The 10,145-nt window shown below is 45.1% G+C and overlaps 1 protein-coding gene across 1 annotated transcript; it reads left to right on the top strand.

The window, feature by feature from the left end:
• Window positions 1–814: 814 nt before the first annotated feature.
• Window positions 815–9,326, top strand: PCYB_083010 (ABC transporter; the record flags this gene model as incomplete). The annotated part of the gene is made up of 6 exons (XM_004222039.1): window positions 815–956; window positions 1,094–1,196; window positions 1,476–4,476; window positions 4,692–5,666; window positions 5,790–6,302; window positions 6,471–9,326. Exons 4-6 carry the CDS (start codon window positions 4,692–4,694, stop codon window positions 9,324–9,326), a joined length of 4,344 nt encoding a protein of 1,447 aa, XP_004222087.1. The 5' UTR covers window positions 815–956; window positions 1,094–1,196; window positions 1,476–4,476.
• Between the last annotated feature and the right edge of the window lie 819 nt (window positions 9,327–10,145).

Below are 10,145 nucleotides of genomic sequence, written 5' to 3'. Positions count from 1 at the left end.
ATCCTAGCCTAGATTATATTAGGTTAGGTCATCCTACTGTACGTTAGATTAACTTACTACGTATTATATTATACTATATTATACTACATTATATTAGTTTTTTTTTTTTTTTTTTAAGTACTAAAGAGAGCCATTCCTGTTTGAGCTGCTCAAATGAGTGCTTGTCAGCAGCGTTGGGTAGATATGCAGAAGCACACGTAGCGGTAGATGCATAGTCAATATAAACCTGCGCGTGTGAGTGTCCCCCCTGCTGTTGAGGAGTCACATTGGAATTTTATGCTCTTTTGAAACCTCCTCCTAGTGTTGGCTAAACATCCACATGTGCGTTGAAAATTCCCGCTTTGTACGATAATGAATTTGCGCCTGTTTTTTTGCTTCGATCGCATTTGCTCCTTCTACATCTAAGATGCACGCATGCAGGAGTGTGTTTCTGTGTAGATGCGTGCATGTAGAAGTGTGTCTCTGTGTAGATGCGTGCATGTAGAAGTGTGTCTCTGTGTAGATGCGTGCATGCACAAGTTTGTTTCTGAGTAGATGTGTGCGTGTAGCTGTAGGCATATGAACTGATCGGCACACACGCGTACCGTACCTGTTCCCTTGGTAGATGTTCCTCCACTCCAAGTTTACGCTGCCGTGAAGCAATTGCACCTGTTGTACGTACGCACCACGCTATGATGACTAGCCCGTTTTTTCTACCTGTTGGTCAACCCTTTTTTTTTTTCTACCTTTCTTTTTCTTCTTCTCCTCTGCCCGTACTCCCAAATTTTTATATTTTTAACTCCATTTGAGAATAACGACAGTGCGGCAAATTAGGATGAAGCTCCGTAAGCTATACGGCTTGATCAAAAAAACGTATTATGAAAAGAGAAAGGATTTTGTTCTTTACTTTTTCTTTTTGTTGATTCCGTTTCTGTTAGTATCTTTTCATTTGTTCCTTAGGAATATCAGCGACAAGTGTAAGGCTTACAGGGAAGCGCGGCGCGCCGTGGGGTGCCTCACCCTTCACCGTCTCTCCCGTCACCGTCACCCCCTTCACCGCCTCATCTTCACCGTCTCACTCATCACCGCCTCACCCTTCACCGACTCCCCGCAGACTCCCTCGAGATTTACAACAACTTCACCGAAAATGATAAAATAGATTTGAACGACACCATCAGGCAGTACGTCTTATTTTTGAGCAACGAGCTGTGCTCCAGGTAGGCCGCGCGGAAAAAGAGAAAGGGAAAGAGAAAAGAAAAAAGGGAAAGAAAAAGAGAGAAGAGAGAAGACAAAAGAGAGACGATAAATGGCAAATGTGTCAAAGCGGGGTGCTGTGATGGGAGGATATCGCTGCAGCGTGGTGGCCTCTACACCTAAGGGGCTTCCCCAGCCACGCCGCTTCTCCAACCACGCCGCTTCCCCAACCACGCCGCTTCCCCAATCACGCCGCTTCCCCAACCACGCCGCTTCCCCAACCATGCCCCTTCCCCCCGCAGAGAAATCGGAGAGGACGTGTACGTGAACCACATCTGCCTGACGCCGGACGACGAGCTCTCCAGGGCCTTCCTCGCCTACGCCGACGAGAACGACCTGAACATATTTCGGGTGTACAGCAATGAGGAGGAATGCCTACAGAATTTAAAGTATGCTATTCAACTTCGAGAAAACGATTTGGCCAACTCGAGTAGGAAATATGGTGAAAGGAACCGAGGCGAGAACCTGTCCCCGTTAGTGCACTCTTTTAAGAATAATTTGAAACGGGGCAAGTCTATAACCCTAGAGGAGCTGTACCGAGATGTGCACCCAGAAAATGAGTATGATGTGCTGCTAAAGTTACAGTTTGATGAGGAGACCCTTAGGGAGGTCAAAAAAACGCAGCTGTACAGGTCGTTCATTAGGGACATAAAAAAACTGAAAGACGAAAGTAGCCACAATGCTTTCTTCAAAGATGAGAGAAGAAAATTATTTTTTTTTAATTTTGTTAAGAATAACTTGGTCGAGACAAACAAAGCGTGCGGTATGCTCGGTATTGAAAATGTAAGTCATCTAGGGAAACAAAACCGCCTGCGATTCTCCTACGTTTTCGGGAGGAAGCCCACCGGGCGCCCCGGGGGACCCCCCAAGGGGGCCAGCCAGGCGAGCTACACAGGTGAGACGAGCACAGGTGAGAAGTACACAGGTGAGAAGTACACAGGTGAGAAGTACACAGGTAAGAAGTACACAGGTGAGAAGTACACAGGTGAGAAGTACACAGGTGAGAAGTACGCAGATGAGACGAACACAGATGAGACGAACACAGTCAAAACGGATAGCTATACTAATGATACCAGCGTAGCAAAGGTAGTTAATCATAGTGATATGGCCAAGCCCAATGACCAAGCGAACCATGGAACAACCCTGCAGAATGAGAGGAGAGACGTCATCACGAACGTGAGTTACAAAATCAGAGTGGGGGACTACGCACTACTGACGTCTAGTGAAAATTATTTCTTCAATGACATAAACATAAACCTAAAGCAAAATTTTGTTAATTTCAACACCGTTGATGATTTGTCATTAAACGTTTACTTTAACGAGTGGTACTACAGTAGCTTCTTCATTGTGCTGGAGTACCACTTTAACTTGTTCATGCTCAGGTATAATGCGCAGCTGGGGGGGCACCCCTCTCCGCGCTCCGCAGCCACAGCCGTGACTACATCAACCGCCGCAGCCACCGACGCAGCCACAGGTACAGCCGCAACGACCGACGCCACCCCCCCATATAGTGCCCCCTCGCTCCACCTGAACGACTTCTTCCTGCTGAAGATGCCAATGAGAAGCATGAAGATAAACGTATTCGACACATTCGAAAAAAATATATTTCGCGTGGTGATGTTCCTGTGTGTCTGTCTCTTTATCGTAAATATTTGTTTCGATATCAACAAAGAGAGGAAAGTAAATATGGAAAATTTTCTTTTGTGTTTGAAGATAAATAAGTACTATTATTATTTTTCTTGGCTTCTCTTCTACTTCATGGTGTTGTTTTTTTACAACACTTTGTTCAGCTATGTCATATATGCATATATATACAAAAGAATGGTAAATTTTTTTATCCTGTTTTTGTATATGTATATGTTTATATCGAATAGCTTACTGTTCACAGTTATTTGCATGCACTTTTCTGAGAATAATGCCATAAATTACATTGCTTCTTTTTTAATATTTTTTTTATTTTCTTCTTTGCGTTTGATTATTCATTCCGGGGTTGGGGCTGTACTGTCCTTCTTCGTGTTGTTAATTCCTCATGCATCCTTCTGCTTGGCGTTAGATTTTATTTTTATTTTAATTAAGAATGGTATTCAAATTGGTTACTCCGAGATGTTTATTAAATTTGAGAATATTTGTTTAATGCACCTTTTGCTTTACTCTGTTTTTTCTTTCATCCTTTTGATGTGCATTTTGGCTTACATGATACACTACCGAAACCGGCACCAGGGGAAGCTCTACCTCAGGAGGGGAAGCGCCCATCAAGTCTGGCGAAGTGGACAAAGCGGGCGAAGCGGACGAAGCGGGCGAAGCGGACAAAGCGGGCGAAGTGGACAAAGCGGACAAAGCGGATGCAGTGACGGAGACTGCTTCATGCTGGAGCTGACCGGCGGCGCCCCCGAGCAGGATCGGCAGAACCAGCAGAACCAGCAGCACCTGCAGCACCAGCACCACCTGCAGAGTGAGACGAGCGAGACCAGCCAAACGCGTGAAGCGCCCCAACCGAGTCAGAAGCAGAAGAGGCAGGCACCACTGCGCGCTGCGAGGGACACCCAATTCGGGCGCCGCCGCCCCGCGGGGCAGCAGGACCACTCCAGCGCGGCCCCCCCCACCGACTGCTACCTAGTGATCAAAAATGTGAACAAGACATACGGCCGAAAGCATGTGCTGAAAAACGTTTCGCTTACCCTACGCAGCAATCGGATATTCGTCCTGCTGGGGGAAAACGGCTCGGGGAAGTCCACCCTCATTAACATCATAACGGAGATGATCACAAAGGACGGGGGGGAAATACACTTCGTCAAGAGAGGTGGAAGAAACAGCCTAGGAATCACCGACAACCGACGCTACAAAGGACCTACCTCCTCCCTTCAGAAGCTCATGGGGAGAAGAAGCTCCCATCAAATCAATCACGAAATAGAAATCAGCTACTGCAGCCAAAACGTAATCCTATACGATAACCTCACCTTCTACGAAACCATCGTCATATTCCTCCTGTACTACAACAAAAATGTAGAAAAATTTCTGAAGAAAAAAAGGACTCGTAAAATTATGAACGATTTAGATTTAGAAAAATATCTCAATCATAAAATTAAAAACTTGATTGATGATGTAAAGAAAAAAATTTCAATTTTTATTTGTTTTCTCGTGAAGAGGGACGTATATATTTTGGATGAGCCATTCATTGCTTTGGATATTAAGACCAAGACCAAGCTTTTTAAATTTTTTGAAAAAATAAAAAAAATAATATAATTTTTATTTGTACCCATGATATATATGAGGCCAATAATTTTGCTAACGACATCGCAGTTATTAAAAGTGGCGAAATTATTTTCAACGGGACGAAGAGGCAATTCCAGAAGCTCATCGATTATAAGTTCGTTTTGAATATTCGCTTTACCGACGGGGGGGCCAGCCAAAATGGGGGCCACCACGTGGGGGAGCACACCCCAAATAGCAGTAACAACATGGGGGAGCACATCCAAAATGGGGGTAACCACGTGGGGAGCAACCCCAATGCAGGCAGCCTGTTCGACTTCCTAACAGACCCCACTGCATCGAGTAACACCCCTGAGACGATCAAACAGAATATTATCCAATTGGTAAAAAGTGTGAGAGAAGAAAATAAAACATGCTTCATATTTTTCAACTCGAGTCACATGTACTGTACATACAAGATAAACGAGACAGAGTCACTAAAGAAACTGCTCTACGTCTTAAAACGGTTTAGACATATACTTACGTACGAGCTAAAAACAATAGACATTTACTACACGTATATTTATATTTACACATATCATGAGAAGAAAAAGCTTTTGAAAAGCATTCAAGATAGAGATCTTCGAAATTTGATTAAGATGGATCCTCTTTTTTATCTTTTTTTTGATAATGTTAGATATTTTAATGAGTTGAATAGCAAGCTGTCCCTTTTGGATCATCCTCCTCCTCCTGGGGGGGGTAGATTTGGTTCCCCTGATTTGGGCTACTTGAGGGATATCTTTTTAAGGGGGAGGAGTGGCACAGGCGGGAAGGGGGCAGACCAGGTGGAGGAGCCTAACTACGCCGCGAAAGAGAAGCCTAACTATGCCGCGAATGTGAAGTCTAACCGCACCGCTCAAACGAAGCCTAACTATGCCTCGAACGCGAAGCCTAACTATGCCGAGAACAAAAAAGCGCCCCACCTGGCCAGGCGCCTGGCCAACTTCCTCTCCACGTACGTCAAGCCGACCCTCTTCCTAAAGCTAAAGAAGGACCTCTGTAACACCAGCTTCTACTGGTACAAGTTCCTGGTGCCGATTTTTCTCCTTTCCTTCGGCTTGCTCATAATCAAGTGTGTCTCTCTCTTTGGGAAAATTGAAAACATACAGTTGGATTACTCCACCATTTCTTCGAACCATTTGAAGACAAGCACACTCAACTACCACATTATTTACACCTCGGAGGTGGACCCTGATGCGGGGCGGTTAAGCAGCACAGGTCGGCCTTCCTCCTCCGCCGCTGTCTCATCCGCCGCCGACTCCTCTGCTGCTGTCTCCTCCGCCCCCTCCGCTGCTGCCTCCCCCCAGGTGAAGGTCACCTCCAAATGGGCCAACCAATGGCAGGAAAGAAAGTGGAAAAACAAACAGGTGAATCCAATGAAGCAGATAAAGAATGTCACCCCGTTGCAAAATGGAAAACGAAGCAGGAGCGACAACCCCGTCCACTTGGCAGGAAGCTCTTTTAACTACTACAACAGCACGATAAACTCCCTTTTGGAGAAGTATTGCATAAACGAGAAAATTAACTACATTGACGAACTGATAAATGAAAACAATTTGTATGAACACGTTCATAATTATTTGGAGAAGAGGTCAACACAGGATAAAGATATTTCTTTGGGCACCTATATATTTCAAATTAATGAGAAGCAGATCCATCACGGAGACATGGATTACACCACAGATGTGGAAGTTAACGTGAACCTATTTTGCAACTACACTTCGATACACTCGTATGCATACTACACCAACTCGGCGTTTAACATTCTGGCAGAATTTCAGAGAGGAATGCAGCACTCGGGTGGGGCGAGGCGCAACGCGGTTGGGAGTCCCCCCAAATGGGAAGACGAAGGCAGGGCGAGGCCATCGTCATCTCCATCGCCATCTCCATGGTCATCTCCACATCCATCGCCATCTCCATGGTCATCTCCACATCCACCTCCATCACCACATCCACCTCCATCGCCACCCCCACCCCCACCGCGGAAGAACCAAATCGACGTGATCAACGAGCCGTTCCCAATCAAATTCCACGAGTACTTCCTACGTGACTTCTACATCAACATGTACGTCTTCCTCTCCATTGTTATCTTTTTTTGTGTCTTCTTTGAAAAGCTACGTAACGAAATAGACTACAGAAAAATTTTCGAAAATTTCCATGTACATAAATATGTGCATTATTTGCAAATTCTTCTTCTCGAATACATGTACTATCTGATTTATATCCTTCTCCTGTTTGTCATTCTTTACGTGTTTCAGTATCGCGAGTTTGTTCTTCCTTCTTTTTTTCTATTCCTAATGCTGTACGGGTTCAACACGTTCCTTTCCATCTCTCTCTTTTCTTCTCTCTACCTGCACAGTTATATCCTCTTTGTATTTGTTAATTTTATTTTTTGTGGTATTATTAGTATAGTCATTTATGTCTTGGTCATCCTATCCTATGCCTACAACAACGAAGTGTTAATGAACCTATCGCACATCTTCGTTTGCATTTTTCGTATTCTTGATTCTTTTTCTCTTTCCCATGTGCTCAATATTAGAAGTTTATGTTTGAATATGAGACGTCACATGCAGCAGATTGATGAAGACCTAATCAGCGACACCTCCAGGAGTAGGAGCTACTTTGAAGAGCAGACACATCGAGGGTACCTATACGGAAGTTATCGAGATAGATTATCCTCCTCACTTGGAGGGGAACAGGCACTGGGTGATGGAATGCTCACATCCGAGGCTCTTAAAGGATTCTGCAGTGACTCCAACTCGTTCTTTAACACCACGGGGGATTTTCTCTTCCTCATCGTCAACTGTGCGTTGTACCTCCTGGTGCTGTTTTACAAGCTGTACAGCCTCAACCGGCATGCGGGGAGGGAAGCGGTGAGCGAAGCGGTGAGTGATGCGGTGAGTGATACGCGGAGCGACACGGTGAGCGATACGCGGAGCGGTAGAAGAAGAGAACCCAGAAACCAATTGCCAAGTGACCTGCAGAGCAGCATCGATGGTGAATCGAGTGACAGCGCGGGAAGGCCCCGATCCACGCAGAAGTACGCCTTCGCAGTGAGACACTTCTACCTCACGAACAGCGAGTACAAGCGGGAAGAACGCACAGAGAAGAAAGGCTTCTTCAAACTGCTCACATGGGCAAGCAGGATTTTTAGGTTTCCCCAAAGAACCGTCGCCACAGATACGTATAGGAAATTCGACGAGGAAATGTCCGAGGCGGGCACCAAAGCAACTTTCGCGATACCCGATGGGAAAGGTAAAGAAGCATCAACGGGGGAGGGATCATCCGATGGGGGAACCCACAGCAGGGAAAGCAGTTCAGATGGGAACCACCCCCCCCAGGAACACACGAGTGGAGGCCTTCACGCAGACCAGAAGTACATCCTCAAAGATATCAACGTCAAAATGAAGCCCTACAAGATATACACCTTTTCCTCTATATTTAACAACGACCTGAATGTGCTATACTTTTTCAAGTTTTTTTTCGCCAACGGGGAAGGAAGGAGAAAAAAGCGCATCGATGGACGACACTGTGTGGGTGGCTTCAGACGTGGTAACCTCACAGGGGACTACTTCTCACGTGGTGACCGCACAGGTGGCTACTTCTCACATGGTGACCCCTCACATGGTGACGGGAGGGAGGGCCCTCGAGAAGCCTTCGCCGAGGCGACGCACACAGAAGACGAAAGCGATTACAAAATCGTCCTTATCCCAAACATGACAATATATGAACACATAAAAATAATATTAACATACAAAAAAATTGCTCTCAGTAATGAGGAGCTTATGTATATTATTCACTTGCTGATGCTGACTGTCAATCTGCGTTGTGATGTACATATAAAATGCAACGAACTGAGTGGAGGTATGAAGAAAAAAGTGGAGTTAATCATCAACCTGCTTCGAAACGAACGAATTATTTTCCTCTACAAGCTAAATGACAATATCGACTTTTGCTCGCAAATTTATATAAATCTCATTTTGAAGAATGTACTGTCGATGAACGAGAAGGGAGATCGAGAAGGGGAAGACGAGAACAAAATGGACTATCTACTCAGGGGAGAGACATCTCAATGGATCAGTCGCCATTCTGGAGGAACAAACAGTAAAGTGAACAGCCCAGTTGACATAATCTTCACACGAGATAAAAAAAAAACGGAGGAGTGTCCCATATCATCCAACATCCAAAGTGTTAACGAAGGAATAATTAATGCATTCATAAAGGACCATATATTGAAGATAAAATTTGTGCCAAGAAATTTTGCAATTTACACACATATATATACAGATATTTTTTATTATGACTATCTGTACTTGTTTAATCAGAATGAAATTACTTATGAGAGTTGCACGAAGAGTATGATACGGAGCTTCCAGGACCATTACTCCTTTCAAGTGAAGCTGAAGGGGATTGACCATGCTAAGGTTAATGAATACATAAAGGTTTTTTTCTGTACGAATAAGCGCGCGTGCCTTAGGTTTTGCAAAGTGATGCGGGCGCTCGCGGAGCGTGGCCGAGGGCGTAGCAGCAACTGTGGCGGCAACAGTAGCGTCAACCGCAGCATCAACCGAAGAAATCGCGGCAACCGAAGCAACCGCAACAGCGACAGCGACAGTGACGACCGCCGCAACCGCCGCAACCACCGCGACCACCGCGACCACGCCGCCATCTCCTTCGTCGAGCAAAACTCCAAAAGAAACGCACTCAACCTGTACAACCTCTTCTGCATTTTCAAAACAGTCAAGAGAAGCACAAACAACCTCCTGCCCCACCGCCAGAAAAAAAAAATAAAAATAACTTACTCAGTCTCACCAAGTTTCACAGAGTACTCCTCAACCTCATAATAGACAAGTCCTCCTATGTCAACCTTTACCTGAACAGAAATAAATACATCTCCCTTTTTCTCCTTTTCAAGTTTGCTATTTGTGAGCTAGCCTATCAAAACATCCAACAGTTCGTTCAGAAATTTAAATCAGTGAAGAGGATCTACTCCGAGATGACTGTTTCTAATCAGTGCCTTTTCATTTTGAAGATCCCCGACAATAGGCACTTCTTCAAGTTGCTGGGTAGGTTCCCGAGGGAGCGCGCCGCACGGGAGAGCTTTTTGCGATGCCGCTTTTTTGCGATGCCGCTTTTTTGCGATGCCGCTTTTTTGCGGTGCTGCTTTTTTTGCGGTGCTGCTGTTTTTGCGGTGCTGCTTTTTTTGCGGTGCTGCTGTTTTTGCGGTGCTGCTTTTTTTCGGTGCCGCTTTTTTGGCGTCGGTCAAGTGTGGCCTGGCCATTTTGGAGGCGCCTCATCATCCCCCGCGCGTACGACATTTTTTTGTATTCATTTTTACTTCCTCATTTTTGTGTGTTTTTTTTCCCGCCCGCAGAAATCAACCAACGGATCAAATTCGACGATAAGGAGATACAAGTGCAGCAGGTGGACATCAACAATTTGAATGCGAACGATATCTTCCTCCTCCTGTTTAAGAAGCTCCTGTGAGAGAGGGGCAGCTTTGATGCAGGTCTCTCAGTGTTAGCTAATACGAGGAGGTGTTCTTCCCTTCCTACGCACCTCTCCACTTTACTTTTTTCTTCGCGCTCACCATGGCGCTGGCTACTTGTTTTAGAGTTTTTTTTTTTTTTTTTTTTCTGTGTCTAACTTCTAATTTTTAAAAG

Source organism: Plasmodium cynomolgi, chromosome 8 (assembly GCF_000321355.1).
Source record: "Plasmodium cynomolgi strain B DNA, chromosome 8, whole genome shotgun sequence".
Lineage (NCBI taxonomy): Eukaryota > Apicomplexa > Aconoidasida > Haemosporida > Plasmodiidae > Plasmodium > Plasmodium cynomolgi.
This window is presented reverse-complemented; position numbering and strand designations above follow the sequence as displayed.